The sequence below is a fragment of the Notothenia rossii genome (assembly GCF_949606895.1).
Source record: "Notothenia rossii genome assembly, chromosome: 5".
In the NCBI taxonomy this organism is placed as follows: domain Eukaryota; kingdom Metazoa; phylum Chordata; class Actinopteri; order Perciformes; family Nototheniidae; genus Notothenia; species Notothenia rossii.
This window is the reverse complement of record NC_136903.1, coordinates 73,936,350-73,957,145: the sequence shown is the minus strand read 5'-3', so window position 1 is coordinate 73,957,145 and position 20,796 is coordinate 73,936,350. Positions and strand designations below refer to the sequence as shown.

The following is a 20,796-nucleotide window of genomic DNA, read 5'->3' as shown; positions in this document are numbered from 1 at the left end:
TGTGCATCTAGCATCCTCCGATTTATCCGAGCCTCCAATGTTCAAAGAAAAAGATGGACCAATGCAATTATGACTTTTCCACTGTTCTCCATTTGCATTAACACTTTTAATATCCAGACAAACCAAAACAATGTGTACAGCTTTTAATAAACTCAGTGTTTACCCTCTTTTATTTCAAGGTGGGTTCACATGCAAACGTGTACATTTTAAGGATTAATTTAGGTACATGGTTTAAATATTGTGTTATTTACCCTTTATATATACAGTCTATGGTTATTTACCTGGCAACTTAAAGAAAAAATAAAGGCAGGAAGTCAAGCACACTAAAATTAAAAATAAAACAAACCACAGCAACATTTGTTATAATCTGAATATTCAGTGTATACAAAAACAGATCAACAGATAAAGATAGCTTTGCATCAAACAGGCTGTATGTGGGACCAACATATTGTTAACTAACATACAGTGTGCTACTAATGAGCTGCTATGAGCAACTTAGTTTGCAAGGTGCGCCTGTCAATCCACAAGTAATGTGTGTTAGCCCATGAGGAAGATTTTTCCCCCTTTCACACTTCCTATCCTAAATGACCCCTTGGCCCTTCTTGCTCGGACCACACCATTCTTCAAATACAACGTTCATCTGAATCTCAACAACACCTCTGTAACTTTTCATGACTGCATCTGGCAAGTTGTGATGCTATCGTTAGCGACAAATATCTGCACACTGACACACGTACACACAAAATACAGCCTCAGTCTCAGGGAGGTAACCCCCAGTCACAGAGCTGGTCACTCTGACAGATGAGAATACATCAAACTAGCTGTTTATTGAATACTTTTAGCTTGGAAAGACATCTCAATTTCCCTATGGATCATAAGATACTATAAAATAATTGAAGAAAAGCTCAAATAAATGGCACATGGTTTTAAAAGGCAGTCTTTCATGCTGTTGCTTTCTGTTCAAAAGGCCTGCAGGGTGCTGTACACCATGTCGGTCAGGGCTGATGGGGGTGGCTCCTCGGAGATGGTGGAGTACACATGGTATATGTCAGACTAAAGGAGAAAGAAACCATAAGGCTCATTAAATCTTTACTACATACAAACATTTAGCAAATGTGTTACACAATATGTCTCCCGTCTCACTCACATCCTCATTTTGAGAGGCTTGCCTGCTCGGTTTCTCAGGACCTGTGAGAACAAGAGAGGATGGGTTCAGTGGTTTGGTCGGCCGATTCTATTTATAACAAGTTTTAAGTGATTAAACATCTGTCTGTATCACAAGCCATTTTTCGAGTTTGGTTCAAATTAGTTTTTTGTTCTGGTTCTCCTTCAATAATACAGATGCAGCTCACCAGGGAGACAAACAGCAGCAGGTACTGAGGTGATCATACTGTAGGCTTCATCGTTACCTGCAGGTAACTTAAGATAACAGGAAGGAAGGGAGAGGAAGTGAGAGGAACTCATGAATAACAATGTTAATAAACCTTGAGGAACTTTGCTTTTCAAATGTTCCATTATTTTAGATGATGGGAATGTTATATCTGATATAGAAACGTTTTTTATTTAATTACCGATCCTCCATGGTCAAGCTTTCTCATGCACATTAAGTCATCTGTAACAGAGAGTAAAACACACCTCAACACAAAAGAAGAACAATATATATTATCTTTATTCTGTAGGTATGAATAATAAAGTTCTCATTCATAACACTCCGTTCGATGTCTCACTATGGGATGCGCCTTAACGCGTATGCAAACAGAAGCATCAATCTCATTACGCCAATACCAATACTGATTGGCTGGTGATCTTGATGTCTACGTCAGGGAATCCACCCACCTTATAAGTAGCTTGCGCTACGACGCAGCGTCATTCAAACACCTCTTCTCGCTTCAGAGCACATCTCGAATTATCAGTAGCCGGGCTAGCTTAACGGTCCACAGACTGAACCCAAAGCTAACATTCGGTCGACGGGCGCTTGCCGGTTACTTTTTTGCTTTGCAAGAAGACTGAACAATATTAACACACCAGTTAATATTGTAATCTGCCTCGCCCTTTCTTTCTTTCGAAATTACGGTAAGGTTTGATTTTTTCTTCAAGCTAGTAACATACCTGTTGCTAGCTTTTCTTCCCTCCACACCGACACCACGGTAGCGAGGATGTTCTCTTTTCTCTCTCACACCAGAGGAGACGGAGATAAAAACAAAAGGTATTAACACACCAGTTAATATTCTTTAAAGAATAAAATCTACGCCGTTGCTTTTTCCTTTCGGATTAACGACAAGGTTGGATTTTTTTCTCAGTAACGTACCTGTTACTAGCGTGTCCACTCCACGCCGACACCCCGGTGAACAAAGATGGACCCTTCTCTCCCTCACACCAGAGGAGTCAGGGACTCGGAGGCTCGGCTATGCGGCTGCGGGTTTAAGATCTCAGGTACAGACTCACACCAGGTCTGCTCGTCCTGCCTCGGGCTGGAACACGCCCAGGAGGCTATCGATAACCCCGGCTCGTGCGGGCATTGTGCCCGCTTCACCATTAAGAGCCTCCGCCGACGGCTAGCACGCCAAGCTAGCTTGTCGGGACAGGACCCCCTCATGTCCGCTGATTCACCGGCCGGCAATCAAGACATGGTGGCGTCCGCCGCAGAGATTGAGCCCCGCGCTATGTCAGGCTGGGGCTCAATAACAATGGCAGCTGCTGAACCAGAGCCCCGCGCCGTGTCAGGCTGGGGTCCGGTGGCGGCAAGAGCCGCGAGAGCGTAGCCCTGCGCTGTGTCAAGCTAGGGCTCCCAACTGGACCCCACCATGGTTCCACCCGCGGATGATGTCCTGGAGTTGGACTATATGGAGGATGAAGAGGATGCCTCTGAGTTCCTCCTGTCCGACTCGGATGAGCACGAGGATGACATCTTCGCTTCATCAGCTCAGGCTGCAAAGCCGGGAGCGATGTCCGCTCTCCCCGGCGAAAGCACACCAGCTTCGCCCTGCCTAAGTATGGACTTGCAGGCCGTGTGTCAACGCGCTGCGTCCAGGCTGGACATCCCATGGCCTGAAGTGGCCAAGGAGACCTCCAGATCTCGCTACCAGGGGAAGCAATTGCCCCAAGCAGCGAGGACAAAGAGGCAGTTCCTTCCAGTCTTTCCGGAGATGCTGGACGAGGTGTCGGTCTCGTGGAGAGACCGCCCTTTCAGTAATAAGGCCCCAATCCAGGGTGCCTCCTCCCTGGACTGTGACGGTATGGAGAGGCTCGGCCTGCTCCGCATGCCGCCCATGGAACCGCTGGTGGCAGCCCACCTCCAACCGAGGCTGGCTTCGACACCGAGCAGGAACCCCACGCTACCGGCAAAGGCAGACCGTTTTCAGTCAGCGATGACCGAACGGGCCTATAAAGCCGCAGCTTTGTCCGCCAGGGCACTCAACGTCTCCTCGCTGCTGACCGCCTACCAGGCGGAGCTCTGCGAAGACTTGTCGAGCAAACCTGATCCTGCCGTGTGGGACGATATTGCAGCGATCACGGACATGTACCTCTGTGTGCAGCGCTGTGCAGTCCAAGCCACGGGCAAAGCACTGGGAATTATGGTGGTACTGGAGAGAGCCAGGTGGCTCAACCTGACGAACCTTCCAGACCGGGAAAAAGAGGATGTTCTGGACATGCCTATTGTTCCCGAGGGCATATTTGGCTCCGCTCTAGCTTCGATGCAGCTGAGATGCGAATCAAAAAAGAAGGAAGACGAGGCTCTCCAGCTCTGTCTCCCTCGAAGGGTCCTGCCGCCACCTTCAACGGTCCCACGGCAGGCCTTCACTCAAGCTGCCTCACGTCCTGCCCGGTTCAAGATACCGAAGCAGCAGAGAACACAGCCCGTCCCGGGTCCCCAGCCCAGGCACGAGGCGAGGGTGAGCTGGCCAAGAAGATCTCCGGTTCCGGCAGCTGCCGCTCAGGCACAGCCGACCCAGGTTTTCAGCCACCAGGCGAGGAAGAAGAAGCGGGCGGCCTGACAGCCTCCTCTCCTCTCCTCTCCTCGAGAGCTGGAAGTTCCCTGTTCCCCAGCTCCAGAACACGTTCCAGTGTTAGATGCTCATGTGTTTTCGGGGTGCCATCATGCCCCCATCTTCCCGCCGCCTCGAGTGATGTCAGAACGTCATCCTCAAGTTCGCGCCATAAGGGAAATGGACTTAACATCAAAGACAGCAAGTTCCGCTGCCTGTTTAAGTCACACACACATGTCATCATTATTGTTTCCTAATAAATCATTTTCCACTGTCGTTTCCAGGCTTGAAGCCAAGGGCGCAGTCAATAAAAATGAAAAGAAAAACAATAAAAACAATAAACAGTCTGTCGTCTACCCCTCTTTTGAGAGCGGCTACGGCCTCTCTCAAAAGGCGGACATTAGACGGGATTGTGAAGGCATAACCGCCACGTGCATGCGCAGTGTCGGCAGGGGTTGTAAACCTGGGGTACCACCGTGTTCAGACACTAGAGGGCCCCATAACACAACAAATAAAGACACAGAGGGCAGACAACAGAGATGTGACCTCTCTGCTCGCTTTAAGAAGCGAAAAGTGGAAGATGCTCACAGATTCTGCTTGGGTTTTCAAGACAGTAACACGAGACTACAGGCTCCAATTCGCTGTCACCCCCCCTCACTTCTCGGGCATTCTGTATTCACAAGCCCGGGGAGAGTCGGCCCATATATTCTAGAGCAAGAGATTTTCGCGCTACTAGAAAAGAAGGCTTTATCGATAATACCCGCCGAACAGAGTCAGAGCGGCTTTTATTCCAAGTATTTCCTCGTTCCCAAACGGGGAGGGAACGGAATTCGGCCTATACTAGATTTGAGAGCTCTGAACAAATATCTCAAAAGATACAAATTCAGAATGCTCACTCACACATCTCTGTTGCGTCTCGTGCGCCAGAACGACTGGTTCACATCAGTCGACCGGAAAGATGCATATTTCCACATCCCAGTATATTACCCACACAGGAAATATCTGAGGTTCGCATTTCAGGGTGTCTGTTACGAGTACAGAGTCCTTCCCTTCGGTCTGTCTCTCAGCTTATTTTGAATGACGCTCCGTCGTAGCGCAAGCTACTTATAGGGTGGGTGGATTCCCTGACGTAGACGTCAAGATCACCAGCCAATCAGGATTGGCGTAATGAGATTGATGCTTCTGTTTGAATACGCGTTGAGGCGCATCCCGTAGTGAGACATCTCACTTCATGTTACTCTGAGAACTGGGGTTACGTAAGTAACCTATAGTTTCCTGACTGCTTCATGTATACATTACCGGTGACATTGGCTTGTGTCCTATACAGATACGAAAGGGAAAATGTTTTATTAAAGAGAGTTTAGTTTGGTGGAGCTTAGTTTACTTTATTTAATAAGTTAATCACATTAGAATTGGAACATACACTTATGTACAAGGATCAGATGCACCGGGCTAAGTCTTGTAGCTAAATGCTAATTTTCATCAAGTTGTACTCGTTACACTTGAAACAGCATGGTTGACAATAAACTATATCAAAAGGAAAACATTTCTTTCTTAAAACCCCTCTCAGACCTAAATGGCCACAGTGTGAATAATTAGGTGGCATCTGGCTTTGGAGATAACAACTAACCCCTCTCTTTACACGACTGCAGAACAACTAAAGTCCTGCTGCAGAGGCTGCACTAAGCAGCTACTTGAAGAGAATAAGATGAAATACTGAATGACTCACCGATTGCTGAAAAGGTAAAACAAAAAATACATATCCTTACCTCTTGGCAGCACATCTTTCTGAAAATGAGAGAGAGAGAAGCATGGTGTTTGTTGGGGCAAAGCAGTGAAGTTGTATTGGCTTATTAGACATCAGCTGTTTCTAATAAGCTTCACATGTATTGGCTCATTCCCAGCTGTGTTACTAGTTACGTCCAATCATGTTCAAGCAGGTGTGCAGAGCAGACATTACAAACTAACTCCCTTCAACCAAACTTCCTTCTTTATAAGTATTTCATATTTTTGATCAAAGTGAGATTTACAGTATGATCTTATGTGTTCAATAGGTGCATTTGCTAACTCACCCTGATCCTCCTCCTGGATTCTTTACTTCCACAAAGAGCAGAGAGGAAAACATACTTTAGTGGGAACAAACATCAAGTTCTCACCAGTTGTTCTTTTGGTAAATAGAAATGCCAGTCCCAGTACGATAACTGCAACTATTACCAACTTCCATGTCCATGTTTCTGTGTGAGGTCAGAAACAAGTCAGTTTCACTTCCAACACAAAATCAAGAAGACTGTGTGTACCTATGTACCAGTAAGGAGCACACTGAATATAAAACATCAAGGACAGCGTATTGCTTTGAAACTGATATAAATTAAACACATGAGTACAGTTGAGAAGATGACACATTATTGAATTACATAATAATGTAGCAAATTGTTTTACTGGGATACTGCAGAGCAATACTCACTGCTCAAACCCAGAAGAAACATATAATATGAACACACTGTGGATTAGGAGGCACCCTTTTTAACATTATACGTTATATTTGCTATAGGGAAGAAAATAGTAAATAGAATAATAATATAATAGTAAACGTAAATATTAATATATTTGTTAATAGTATGTGTAAGAGATAGATGCTTTTGATCACCTGATGATGGGGTCACTTGGGTCACAGGTGAGAAAATATCTTGAGTGCTAGACGTATAAGGATTCTGAGCTATTGTAATAAAGAAAAAGTCAGAGACATTAAAACATTTAGAGAAAATGCATGTTGGCATTTAGACTAAAGTGTGAATAATAAGGAAACTGAGTATTTGTGTTACCTTGTGTTGGTTTCACTGGTTTTATGGAACTAGAGATAAAACTAGGAGTGTTTCTTGACCCAACAGTAACACCTAGTAAATGAAGAACATTTCTTTTTAAATAATGTAAAAAATACTCACATATAAAATGATATAAAAATGATTTGTGATTTGTTAAAGTGACATTTAATGTATCTCTAATTGTGTTACCAGATGTTTGTTCAGAAGGACTTTCACGAGTGGAATGAAGCCTGCTCACAGTACTACCTGGAGAAAAAAAAAAAACTATAAACAACAACAAACTTAGTAAGTCAAAGACGTTTTTAAAAAAAACACTCTTATGCCCTTAACCTTTCTGACCTATTGTAATAAACAAAAAGTCAGAAACCTTAAAACATTTAGAGAAAATTAATGTTGGCTTTTTTTATGGCTTAAAAAAAGTGTGAATAATAAAGAAACAGAGTATTTGTGTTACCTTGTGTTGGTTTCACTGGTTTTATGGAAGTAGAGATAAAACTACCAGTGTTTCTTGATCCAACAGTAAGACCTAGTGAATGAATACAAATAAATATAAAATCATTTAAAAATGATTTGTGATGAATAAAAGTCACATTTAATAAATGTGTAATAGTGTTACCTGGTGTTTGTTTGGTAGTAGTGATAAGAGTGGAATAACTGATAACAGTCCTTCCTGGTGAAAAAAAACGCAACAACTTTTAAAACATTCAAAACAACAAATATAAACAACAACAAATACAATCAGTCAATCGTGATCATTTCTGGATTTCTATTCAAATGTATAGCATGTAAAAATGACAAAGAAGCCGGTTTGAATAATTATGAAACAGAGGATTTGTGTTACCTTGTGTTGGTTTCACTGGCGCTCTGGAGATAAAACTAGGAGTGTTTCTTGACCCAACAGTAACACCTAGTGAATGAAGAACATTTCTTTTTAAATAATGTAAAATATACTCACATATAAAATGATATAAAAATGATTTGTGATTTGTTAAAGTCACATTTAATATATCTCTAATTGTGTAACCTGATGTTTGTTCAGAAGGACTTTCACGAGTGGAATGAAGTCTGCTCACAGTACTACCTGGAGAAAAAAAACAACAACTATAAACAACAACAAATATAGTAAGTAGTAAGTAACCTTTTATGCCCTTAACCTTTTTTTTAAACTCAGCTCCCTAGTTTTTTATGTATTTTATAAAAAAGATTTATTAAATAAGTTTCTTAGATAACTTTTTCTCACCAACTTGTGAAGCACCTTGAGATAACGCTGTTTTTAAAGTGTGATATTCAAATAAAATGAATTTATTTGATGATTTCTGGATTTCTATTCAAATGTAAAGCATGTCCTGCCTGTGGTCATCGTAGATGTCACCATAGTCTTTGTCAAGTGTGTGTCCTTTTCCACGATATCTAAATCAAAAGAAGATGGATTTGGATCTGTCCACTTCATGTGCAGAAAACTTATATTTGTGCAATTATTTGAGCAAAAGAAGAAACATGTGTTAAGTTTGTTAACATCCAAATAAGGCAACTAAATAAATGTGGAGCATTAACACACAAACACATTTTTTTTGTATGTCTTTTGTAAGTAGGTTCTGGATTGTTATTCAGATAGATATTAACTCTTACCTGGGGGGGTAGTAAAAGCTGATATTTTGGAGCGCTCCTTTTCCACAATATCTGCAGGAAAGGAAACGGATTTGGGCCTGTCATTTTCGTGTGTGCAATAAAAAAACATTATTACTCTTATTTGTGCAATGACTTAAACACAGAGCTGTTCCAAAAATATAAACCAGAGAACAAAGCATGTGCTCTGCGAGATGTCGGGTGATTTACCAATTTGGTCCACACTGAAATATTTTGCAATTACACTTTGTAGACAATCATAGTGCCCAGATGATAAATCCAAATGACTTAATGATCCCACTAAAAGAATGTTCCACCATTAGGTTAACATTGTTAAGTTACATTGACTTTTATTGAAAAGTATTATATTATTTCTGTATGCTGTGAGCCTCTTTTGCAAAACATTATTAAAGACTCAGGAGGACAACTCCTTCACCAGCTCCTTACAAGAATTTACATCACAGATATTTAAACACTGTTTACAAAAGTATACTCATAAATGAAGAAATACGTTAGGATCTTTTGTGTCTTCTCTGACTCACCAGTCAAGCTGTATCCATCGCTACGAGGAGACAAAGAGTTGGCTTCACTTCCCAAACTATAATCACAGCTGACATCATGTCTTTTAAGAAGATGTAAACTTCTTAGAAAGTCCTCGATTGTGAAAGTAAACTGACAGATCAGCCAATTCTTAGAAACCCTTTTCTTCCAGCTGGTTGTTGTTTGGACTGGATGATTATTTTCTCCAAAGTACAGGTTACATCTCGCATCATGATCAGCAGATCCAGGCAGAGTGCAGGAAAAGAGAACGTATTCACCGGGTTCATGTTGAACACTCATCTGTGGTTTTTGACCTAAAGAAACATATTGAATATTATTAAATACAATGTCCTCGTGTAATACTGTCACACCCTGTCATTAAGTTTTACATTTAACATTAAAGCTTTTTGAAAATGATGTTCTCCTTTGTCATAATGTGAGTAAAGTGTTAGTTACACTGTAATGACAGTTATTACTCATTACTGGCACACTGTTGACATCCTAAATGAGTTAAGCAGTCGCTCACTGTGTATGGTGATGAAGGACGTGTCACTGTGTGGAGATGGAGAATTTGAGCCTTCATATTTTATAGTGTAATAACATTTCACTTGAACCTCAGCAGGTGAACTCTGCTGTGACATCTCCAGCAGCTCAGTTCCTGTCAGAGTCTTCAGACAAGGGAAGACTCTAGTTCCTCCACTTAAAGTGTAGAAATAACACTGAGACACAGAAACAGAGGGTGGAGTCTGACAGTGCAGAGTGACTGAGTCTGTCTCTCTGATCTCCGGTGAATTCACTTTCAGTGTCGGTGGAAGAAGAGCTGGAAATATACGTTTATATGTCAGATTTACATTTAAAAAAATGAAATGTACAGTATGAGTACATTTGAATGTATTCAGACAGAATAATGAATCAAATAGTCTCTTAAGACCTGACCCAATTTAACTAATATACACATTATTTTAATTTGTATTATGGCAAAAAAATTAAAAAGAATGTATTGGTAAATAGTGTGTCATTGTCCAAGGGATCAATATTTAGGAAACATATATTAAATGAAATACTGAATAATACAATTAATTTGGTGATTATCCTAATGAGGATTTTTTATTTAATGTAAAGAAACTGGGAAGATAAACTGTACAACCACACCATTTGTACAAATATGAACAGACTTCAATAAACTTCCCACACAGTGAAAACACCACAAGTGGACATTAAGATGATAAATCAGAGACTGACCTTGTGTTTGAATCTTGTGAAAGGAATCTACCGGAAAATACAATATTTTAACAAGTTGAATCCACATAATAATAATAACGTATTAATACCTTTAAGAAAATGTGAAGATAAAGATCAAGATAGAATTTTGTTTGAGGATCTCATTTTTAAGTTCTGAACCACAGTTTCACGATGAGTTTACAGATACAACAAGAATTAAAAACAGAGGCATGAAATAAACAACCATAGCAGAACAGAAGGTAAACCACGCCACATCAAGTGGAACTAATGTGTAAAAGTCTACATTAATAATGAGGAACTCTCCTGAAGGTATGACTTACAGATGAGGATGACGAACAGCAGACGTCCAGCCATGATGAAGCTCAATAAGACTTCTCAGATTGAAGAAGCTTGTGTCTCTGAGTATGTGAGCTTTGATGTACTTCAGTGTCAGTTCACAGAACTTGCTCTCAGGAAAACCACAGTTAACATTAAACATGAAACAAACAGGCCACAGAAACACCCACACTGTGCATCTAGTTGTTTCACACAATTTATTAAAAACGTAGAATATGTTATGTATTTATATCAAGTTTACCAAAGTGTCAGCTAACAGTTTCAGAAGAAAATGGAAGAGTCTGCTCATCATGTGTTCACAAGCTGCTCACAACTTTACAGAAACATTTATCTTGTTCATGGTCTGCTTGAATCAAACCTAAAGTTATTTTTTATTTTTGTCCTGAACATGCAAGAGTTTTTTGCACTAGTTGGTGTTGAAGTCAAGGCCCCCACGTTTCCCATGGACTTTCTTACTCTACACATTCTCTCTCAATTGAAATAAAACTAAAGCAAACAACTGATTAAGTTATTGTCCCCCTGTAACCTGAACCCCTAAAGACAATTTATCAATGTTCTAATACTTTATAGATATTAAAGCTAAAATATTTAACTTATTGATTAGGAGAAGGCTAACATGGATGTGCTTCCAGTTTCTATTTCATGTTTGTATAATCAGTGTTCTTCACATTAATATGTATATTCATTAGTATAACAACAGTTAACTGCACAAATCCAAATTATGTTTTACCCATCTCAAATCTTTTTGAGATACAGAATTCTTTAACTTCAAAATGCTTTTCAAATGCTGCACACGTTCTCTCTGTGGTCTGATGCTCTGGTTCCTCTTGAGGCGCTGTGGTCAGCATTTTGTCATTCTAGTAGCAAAGAAAAAGACATGACACACACATTGGCACATTGAAGTCTTTTCTTGTATTATACAATGTCCTGCCTAATTGACAAAATATCACAAAAATGTAATGAAACGACCTAAATAATCCATGTTATTTTACACCCATTGTGTTCATACATACTGAAAAATAAATGTTAATATTAAAGCTAGAAAGAAAAGCAGCTCACCGATTTTGCTGCTTTCATAAGTCACGATGCTGTACGTCTCATCATAACCACTCGGTAAGTACTTCATCAGGAAGACAGGGGGAAGGTAAAGTGAGAGTTAGCAGCAGGATCACTGACTGAATGCATACAGAAGTGTTGAGTTACCTCTCCACTGCTGAGTTTTCCCATATATCCACTGGCATCTATAAAACAAAACGCACAATTAAAAACACCTAATCACCCTGATCCTCCGCCTGGATTCTTTACTTCCACAAAGAGCAGGGAGGACAAATGCTTTAGTGGGCACAACAATCAAGTTCTCACCAGTTGTTCTTTTGGTAAATAGAAATGCCAGTCCCAGTACGATAACACCTCCAAAAGAAGACGCAACTATTACCAACTTCCATGTTTCTGTGTGAGGTCAGAAACAAGTCAGTTTCACTTCGTACACAAAAGCAAGAAGACTGTGTGTACCTATGTACCAGTAAAGGGCACACAGGATATAAAACATGAAGGACAGGGTATTGCTTTGAAACTGATATAAATTAACTATGTGAATACTATAGTTTTGCTGCGACACTGCAGAACAATACTCACTGCTCAAACCCAGACGGAACATGTAATATGAGCCCACTGTGGATCATTAGGAGGTAACCCTTTTTAACATTAATATAATTACATACTATTCACAAAAAGGACACCATGAACTAATTTGCTGCATAATATGTTATAACAGAAATACGATTTTATTTTATTTCTAAATAAGAAATAGATGCTTTTGCTCACCTAAAGATGGGGTCACTGGGGTCACAGGTGGGGAAATAGCTTGAGTGCTAGACTTATGAGTCGTCTGACTTATTGTAATAAATAAAAAGTCAGAGACCTTAAAACGTTTAGAGAAAACGCATGTTGGCTTTTTTGATGGACTTACAAAGAAGCCAGTTTGAATAATTAGAGAATAGAGGATTTGTGTTACCTTGTGTTGGTTTCACTGGTGTTCTGGAGATAAAACTACCCGTGTATCTTGATCCAACAGTAACACCTAGTGAATGAAGAAACATTATTTTTAAATAATGTAAAAAATACTCACATATAAAATGATATAAAAATGATTTGTTAAAGTCACATTTAATAGATGTTTAATTGTGTTACCTGATGTTTGTTCAGAAGGAGTTTCTCGAATGGAGGAATGAAGCCTGCTCACAGTCATACCTGGAGAAAAAACAACAACTATAAACAACAACAAACATATTAAGTCAAAGAAGTTTTTTGTTTTTTTTAAACTTTTATGCCCTTAACCTTTTTTTTAAACTCAGCTCCCTAGTTTTTTATGTATTTTATAGAAAAGATTTATTAAATATGTTTCTTAGATAACTTTTTCTCACCGACTTGTGAAGCACCTTGAGATAACGCTGTTTTTAAAGTGTGATATTCAAATAAAATGAATTTATTTGATCATTTCTGGATTTCTATTCAAATGTAAAGCATGTCCTGCCTGTGGTCATAGTAGATGTCAACATAGTCTTTGTCGAGCATTTGTCCTTTTCCACGATATCTAAATCAAAAGAAGATGGATTTGGATCTGTCCACTTCATGTGCAGAAAACTTATATTTGTGCAATTATTTGAGCAAAAGAAGAAACATGTGTTTAGTTTGTTAACAGTCAAATATGGCAACTAAATCAATGTGGAGCATTAACACACAAACACATTTTTTTTGTATGTCTTTTGTAAGTAGGTTCTGGATTGTTATTCAGATAGATATTAACTCTTACCTGGGGGGGTAGTAAAAGCTGATATTTTGGAGCGCTCCTTTTCCACAATATCTGCAGGAAAGGAAACGGATTTGGGCCTGTCATTTTCGTGTGTGCAATAAAAAAACATCATTACTCTTATTTGTGCAATGACTTAAACACAGAGCTGTTCCAAAAATATAAACCAGAGAACAAAGCATGTGCTCTGCGAGATGTCGGGTGATTTACCAATTTGGTCCACACTGAAATATTTTGCAATGACACTTTGTAGACAATCATAGTGCCCAGATGATAAATCCAAATGACTTAATGATCCCACTAAAAGAATGTTCCACCATTAGGTTAACATTGTTAAGTTACAGTGACATTTATTGAAAAGTATTAGAGTATTTCTGTATGCTGTGAGCCTCTATTGCAAAACATTATTAAAGACTCAGGAGGACAACTCCTTCACCAGCTCCTTACAAGAATTTACATCACAGATATTTGAACACTGTTTACAAAAGTATACTCATAAATGAAGAAATACTTTAAGATGTTTTGTGTCTTCTCTGACTCACCAGTCAAGCTGTATCCATCGCTACGAGGAGACAAAGAGTTGGTTTCACTTCCCAAACTATAATCACAGCTGACATCATGTCTTTTAAGAAGATGTAAACTTCTTAGAAAGTCCTCGATTGTGAAAGTAAACTGACAGAACAGCCAATTCTTAGAATCTCTTTTCTTCCAGCTGGTTGTTGTTTGGACTGGATGATTATTTTCTCCAAAGTACAGGTTACATCTCGCATCATGATCAGCAGATCCAGGCAGAGTGCAGGAAAAGAGAACGTATTCACCGGGTTCATGGTGAACAGTCATCTCTGGTTTTTGACCTAAAGAAAGATTAATGAAAAGTTATTAAATACAATACCCTCATGTAATACTGTCACACCCTGTCATTAAGTTTTACATTTAACATTAAAGATTTTTGAAAATGATGTTCTCCTTTGTCATAATGTGAGTAAAGTGTTAGTTACACTGTAATGACAGTTATTACTCATTACTGGCACACTGTTAACATCCTAAATGAGTTAAGCAGTCGCTCACTGTGTATACTGATGGAGGACGTGTCACTGTGTGGAGACGGATGATTTGACCCTTCATATTTTACAGTGTAAAAACATTTCACTTGAACCTCAGCAGGTGAACTCTGCTGTGACATCTGCAGCAGCTCAGTTCCTGTCAGAGTCTTCAGACAAGGGAAGACTGTAGTTCCTCCACTTAAAGTGTAGAAATAACACTGAGACACAGAAACAGAGGGTGGAGTCTGACAGTGCAGAGTGACTGAGTCTGTCTCTCTGATCTCAGGAGGATTCACTTTCAGTGTCGGTGGAAGAAGAGCTGGAAATATACGTTTATATGTCAGATATACATTTAAAAAAAATGAAATGTACAGTATGAGTACATTTGAATGTATGCAGGCAGAATAATCAGTCAAATAGTCTCTTAAGACCTGACCCAATTTAACTAATATACACATTTTTTTAATTTGTATTATGGCAAATAAATTAAAAAAGAATGTATTGGTAAATAGTGTGTCATTGTCCAAGGGATCAATATTTAGTAAACATATATTAAATGAAATACTGAATAATACAATTAATTTGGTGATTATCCTAATGAGGATTTTTTATTTAATGTAAAGAAACTGGGAAGATAAACTGTACAACCACACCATTTGTAAAAATATGAACAGACTTTAATAAACTTCCCACACAGTGAAAACAACACAAGTGGACATTAAGATGATAAATCAGAGACTGACCTTGTGTTTGAATCTTGTGAAAGGAATCTACCGGAAAATACAATATTTTAACAAGTTGAATCCACATAATAATAATAACTTATTAATACATTTAAGAAAATGTGAAGATAAAGATCAAGATAGAATTTTTTTTGAGGATCTCATTTTTAAGATCTGCACCAAAGTTTCACGATGAGTTTACAGATACAACAAGAATTAAAAACAGAGGCATGAAATAAACAACCATATAAAGAACAGAAGGTAAACCACGCTACATCAAGTGGAACTAATGTGTAAAAGTCTACATTAATAATGAGGAACTCTCCTGAAAGTATGACTTACAGATGAGGATGACGAACAGCAGACGTCCAGCCATGATGAAGCTCAATACGACTTCTCAGACAGAAGAAGCTTGTGTCTCTGAGTATGTGAGCTTTGATGCACTTCAGTGTCAGTTCAGAACTTGCTCTCAGGAAAACCACAGCTAGCATTAAACATGAAACAAACAGGCCACAGAAACACCCACACTGTGCATCTAGTTGTTTCACATGATTTATTAAAAACGTAGAATATGTTATGTATTTATATCAAGTCTACCAAAGTGTCAGCTAACAGTTTCAGACGAAAATGAAAGAGTCTTTTCATCATGTGTTCACAAGCTGCTCAAAACTTTATAGAAACATTTATGTTGTTCATGGTCTGCTTGAACCAAACCTAAAGTTATTTTTTATTTTTGTCCTGAACATTGCAACAGTTTTTTTGCACTAGTTGGTGTTGAAGTAAAGTCAAGGCCCCCACGTTTCCCATGGACTTTCTTACTCTACACATTCTCTCTCAGTTGAAATAAAACTAAAGCAAACAACTGATTCACTTATTGTCCCCCTGTAACCTGAACCCCTAAAGACAATTTATCAATGTTCTAATACTTTATAGATATTAAAGCTAAAATATTTAACTTATTGATTAGGAGAAGGCTAACATGGATGTGCTTCCAGTTTCTATTTCATGTTTGTATAATCAGTGTTCTGCACATTAATATGTATATTCGTTAGTATAACAACAGTTAACTGCACAAATCCAAATTATGTTTTACCCATCTCAAATCTTTCTGAGAAACAGAATTCTTTAACTTCAAAATGCTTTTCAAATGCTGCACACGTTCTCTCTGTGGTCTGATGCTCTGGTTCCTCTTGAGGCGCTGTGGTTAGCATTTGTCATTCTAGTAGCAAAGAAAAAGATATGACACACACATTGGCACATTGAAGTCTTTTCTTGTATTATACAATGTCCTGCCTAATTGACAAAATATCACAAAAATGTAATGAAACGACCTAAATAATCCATGTTATTTACACCCATTGTGTTCATTCATACTGAAAAATAAATGTTAATATTAAAGCTAGAAAGAAAAGCAGCTCACCGATTTTGCTCCGTTCATAAGTCACGATGCTGTACGTCTCATCATAACCACTCGGTAAGTACTTCATCAGGAAGACAGGGGGAAGGTAAAGTGAGAGTTAGCAGCAGGATCACTGACTGAATGCATACAGAAGTGTTGAGTGACCTCTCCACTGCTGAGTTTTCCCATATATCCACTGGCATCTATAACACAAAACGCACAATTAAAAATACCTAATCACCCTGATCATCCGCCTGGATTCTTTACTTCCACAAAGAGCAGGGAGGACAAATGCTTTAGTGGGCACAAAAATCAAGTTCTCACCAGTTGTTCTTTTGGTAAATAGAAATGCCAGTCCCAGTACGATAACACCTCCAAAAGAAGCCGCAACTATTACCAACTTCCATGTTTCTGTGTGAGGTCAGAAACAAGTCAGTTTCACTTTGTACACAAAAACAAGAAGACTGTGAGTTCCTATGTACCAGTAAAGGGCACACAGAATATAAAACATGAAGGACAGGGTATTGCTTTGAAACTGATATAAATTAACTATGTGAGTACTATACTTTTGCTGCGACACTGCAGAGCAATACTCACTGCTCAAACCCAGACGAAACATGTAATATGAGCCCACTGTGGATCATTAGGAGGTAACCCTTTTTAACATTAATATAATTACATACTATTCACAAAAAGGACAGCATTAACTAATTTGCTGCATAATATGTTATAACAGAAATACGATTTTATTTTATTTCTAAATAAGAAATAGATGCTTTTGCTCACCTAAAGATGGGGTCACTGGGGTCACAGGTGGGGAAATAGCTTGAGTGCTAGACTTATGAGTCGTCTGAGCTATTGTAATAAATAAAAAGTCAGAGACCTTAAAACGTTTAGAGAAAACGCATGTTGGCTTTTTTGATGGACTTACAAAGAAGCCAGTTCAATAATTAAAGAATAGAGGATTTGTGTAAAATGATATAAAAATGATTTGTTAAAGTCACATTTAATAGATGTCTAATTGTGTTACCTGATGTTTGTTCAGAAGGAGTTTCGCGAATGGAGGAATGAAGCCTGCTCACAGTCATACCTGGAGAAAAAACAACAACTATAAACAACAACAAACATATTAAGTCAAATAAGTTTTTTGTTTTTTGAAAACTTTTATGCCCTTAACCTTTTTTTTAAACTCAGCTCTCTAGTTTTTTATGTATTTTATAGAAAAGATTTATTAAATATGTTTCTTAGATAACTTTTTCTCTCCAACTTGTGAAGCACCTTGAGATAACGCTGTTTTTAAAGTGTGATATTCAAATAAAATGAATTTATTTGATCATTTCTGGATTTCTATTCAAATGTAAAGCATGTCCTGCCTGTGCTCATAGTAGATGTCAACATAGTCTTTGTCAAACGTGTGTCCTTTTCCACGATATCTAAATCAAAAGAAGATGGATTTGGATCTGTCCACTTCACGTGCAGAAAACTTATATTTGTGCAATTATTTGAGCAAAAGAAGAAACATGTGTTAAGTTTGTTAACAGTCAAATATGGCAACTAAATAAATGTGGAGCATTAACACACAAACACTTTTTCTTTATAAAAGTGTTATGTAAGGATGTCCTGGATGTTATTCAGATAAATATTATCTCTTACCTGGGGGGATAGTAGCTGATTTTGTGGAGAGCATCCATGATTCTTTTTCCACAATATCTGCAGCAAAGGAAACAGATTTGGACAAATAAATAGACATTATATTTTGTATTTGTGCAATGACTTCAACACAGAGCTGTTGATGTCATTTTAAAGGTACAATCAAGGTATCCAAAGACAAATTCAAATGACTTTTGGATCCCCGACTTTTTATCCTTCGTGAGGTTTCCTTCAGGCAAAGAGAAGGTGTTCACCGGGTTCATGTTGAAGAGTCATCTGTGGTTTTTGACCTAAAGAAAGGTTAATGAAAGGTTATTAAATACAATACCCTCATGTTATACTGTCACACACTGTCATTATGTTGTACAATTCACATTAAAGCTTTGTGATGATAATTTTCTAGTGTGTAAAAATGTTAGGAAAGTGTCAGTTACACTGTAATGAAAATCATTACTGATTACAGGCACACTGTAAATATCCTAAATGTAACATTTCATCCCAAAAGTGGCATTTTAATGGAGTGAAAGTTGTACAGTAGTTAAATATTTCTTCACTTCCTTTTAAATATAAAATGTGAAACTACATCTTGCACTGACATTATATGATCAAATATGAAATAATGAGTAAAGCAGTCACTCACTGCGTACGGTGATGGAGGACGGGTCACTGTGTGGAGATGGAGGATTTGACCCTTCAAACGTTACCGTGTAAAAACATTTCACTTGAACCTCAGCAGGTGAACTCTGCTGCTGTGACATCAGCAGCAGCTCAGTTCCTGACAGAGTCTGAGGACAAGGGAAGAAGATCTGGAAAAATAAGGATATGTTCAGTTGAAAAGCTGAATATGTAATTTGTTCAAAAACATTGCTGATGATAATTCAATATATAATGGTAGAGCGATCTTATTGAAACCCTAAAAAAGTGGTGTGCTCCTACTTTGGATAGATATGCTAATGTGATTGTATTGAATATTAACAATGTTGACTCACTGTGAATGAAGATGGAGGATACATCACTTTCAGGAGATTGAGTCATGTCACGATCATAACATTTCACTTGAACCTCAGTGATCTCTGCTGTGACATCACCAGCAGCTCAGTTCCTGTCAGAGTCTTCAGACAAGGGAAGACTCTAGTTCCTCCACTTAAAGTGTAGAAATAACAGTGAGACACAGAAACAGAGGGTGGAGTCTGACAGTGTAGAGTGACTGAGTCTGTCTCTGTGATCACCGGAGGATTCACTGTCAGTGTTGGTGGAAGAAGATCTGGAAATCGTGCGGGAAATATGTTCAATTATATCACTCAAAAGCTGCAAAAAGACAATGAAACCAAATGCTTTAAAATACTGAATAATTACATTGATATAAAAATATTCCTAATGGGGAAATATTATTTAAAGAAGTTGATGGAGAAAAATATAGTTTATAAGATTAGTCAAATTAATACCCAAAAACCTGGACATTAAAGACATTTGATTAGAGACTGACCTTGTGCTTGAGACATTTGAAATGAATCTGTTGAAAAAAGAATTAGCAAGTGAGAAAGGTAACTAGATGTAAAGTTAACAAATGAATGAATTCAACAAAGTTTTAGAAGCATAACATTTGAGCCAGTGTTTTTTCCTCCCCGGCACAGGGCAACCACAAAGGCAACAAGAACACATATTAAATATAACATTTAAACATTTACTGAAATATAAATCGCTTTTTGAAGCTTTCAAGCTCTATTAACTGTTTGCTCACTAAGCCACCACCAAAACAAACAATTGACCTGTGGTTTAGCAATTGTAAAAAGCGTTATTTGCTTGTTTGCATAAGTTTGTAATAACCTACATTAATACTGAATACATCAATAAGAGGTTTAACTTACACATGAGGATGACAAACAGCAGGCATCCAGTCATGATGAAGCTCGTGTTTCTGACTGTGTGAAAGTCTCAAGTGTAATTTAACAAAACGCTCAGGAAAGCCACAGGTAGCTTTAGACATGAATAACATTAACATACAGGCTTCAACTTTCTTCGAAATACCTATTATGTTTTTTTTTAGATTTACAGTAATATACGCAAGTGTTCACTAAAGGAGTCGTTTTTAGTTGTGCAGCATTGCAACACGTGATCAAAGTTATATTCTTTGATATAATACCTAACTATTGTTTCTATTATTAATATATGTTACAGTGGGGCAAAAAAGTATTTAGTCAGCCACCAATTGTGCAAGTTCTCCCACTTAAAAAGATGAGAGAGGCCTGTAATTTTCCTCCTAGGTATACCTCAACTATGAGAGACAAAATGAGGGGAAAAAATCCAGAAAATCACATTGTCTGATTTTTAAAGAATTTATTTGCAAATTATGGTGGAAAATAAGTATTTGGTCAATAACAAAAGTTAATCTCAATACTTTGTTATATACCCTTTGTTGGCAATGACAGAGGTCAAACGTTTTCTGTAAGTCTTCACAAGGTTTTCACACACTGTTGCTGGTATTTTGGCCCATTCCTCCATGCAGATCTCCTCTAGAGCAGTGATGTTTTGGGGCTGTCACTGGGCAACACGGACCTTCGACTCCCTCCAAAGATTTTCTATGGGGTTGAGTTCTGGAGACTGGCTAGGCCGCTCAAGGA

The 20,796-nt window shown here is 38.3% G+C and overlaps 3 protein-coding genes across 4 annotated transcripts; all 3 read right to left on the bottom strand.

Moving 5' to 3' along the window:
• Positions 1–91: 91 nt before the first annotated feature.
• On the bottom strand, positions 92–20,077 carry LOC307038885 (uncharacterized protein; the record flags this gene model as incomplete). Its single annotated transcript, XM_079680559.1, has 14 exons — positions 92–1,053; positions 1,148–1,188; positions 1,353–1,419; positions 1,572–1,612; positions 5,286–5,305; positions 5,756–5,774; positions 16,850–16,936; positions 17,312–17,380; positions 17,556–17,615; positions 18,179–18,235; positions 18,430–18,465; positions 18,816–18,960; positions 19,264–19,439; positions 20,044–20,077. 14 exons carry the CDS (start codon positions 20,075–20,077, stop codon positions 961–963), a joined length of 945 nt encoding a protein of 314 aa, XP_079536685.1. The 3' UTR covers positions 92–960.
• LOC307041192 (uncharacterized protein) lies at positions 6,231–10,683 on the bottom strand (the record flags this gene model as incomplete). Its single annotated transcript, XM_079684517.1, has 6 exons — positions 10,537–10,683; positions 10,217–10,243; positions 8,977–9,288; positions 8,438–8,488; positions 6,998–7,054; positions 6,231–6,283 (listed from the first exon to the last, which is right to left on the bottom strand). The coding sequence occupies exons 1-6, from the start codon at positions 10,568–10,570 to the stop codon at positions 6,231–6,233; spliced, it is 534 nt and encodes a 177-aa protein (XP_079540643.1). The 5' UTR covers positions 10,571–10,683.
• On the bottom strand, positions 10,806–14,211 carry LOC307039148 (uncharacterized protein). 2 transcript variants are annotated; one of them, XM_079680974.1, is made up of 10 exons: positions 13,904–14,211; positions 13,365–13,415; positions 13,086–13,145; positions 12,743–12,802; positions 12,567–12,632; positions 12,377–12,445; positions 11,915–12,001; positions 11,756–11,793; positions 11,612–11,672; positions 10,806–11,409 (listed from the first exon to the last, which is right to left on the bottom strand). In XM_079680974.1, the coding sequence occupies exons 1-10, from the start codon at positions 14,199–14,201 to the stop codon at positions 11,405–11,407; spliced, it is 795 nt and encodes a 264-aa protein (XP_079537100.1). In that variant the 5' UTR covers positions 14,202–14,211; the 3' UTR covers positions 10,806–11,404. The 2 variants fall into 2 exon arrangements, with proteins under 2 accessions (XP_079537100.1, XP_079537101.1); XM_079680975.1 differs by lacking the exons at positions 10,806–11,409; positions 13,086–13,145 and having other exon boundaries at positions 11,657–11,793.
• Positions 20,078–20,796: the final 719 nt, after the last annotated feature.

Excerpts from the sequence above, each read along its gene's own strand:
- LOC307039148 (XM_079680974.1), bottom strand. The coding sequence starts at position 14,201 with ATGACTGTTCACCATGAACCCGGTGAATACGTTCTCTTTTCCTGCACT. Across the intron at positions 13,416-13,903 it reads CGATGGATACAGCTTGACTG|ATATTGTGGAAAAGGAGCGC; the intron begins GTGAGTCAGAGA and ends CCTTTCCTGCAG. Across the intron at positions 11,794-11,914 it reads ATTTACCAAAAGAACAACTG|ATGCCAGTGGATATATGGGA; the intron begins GTGAGAACTTGA and ends TTTGTTTTATAG.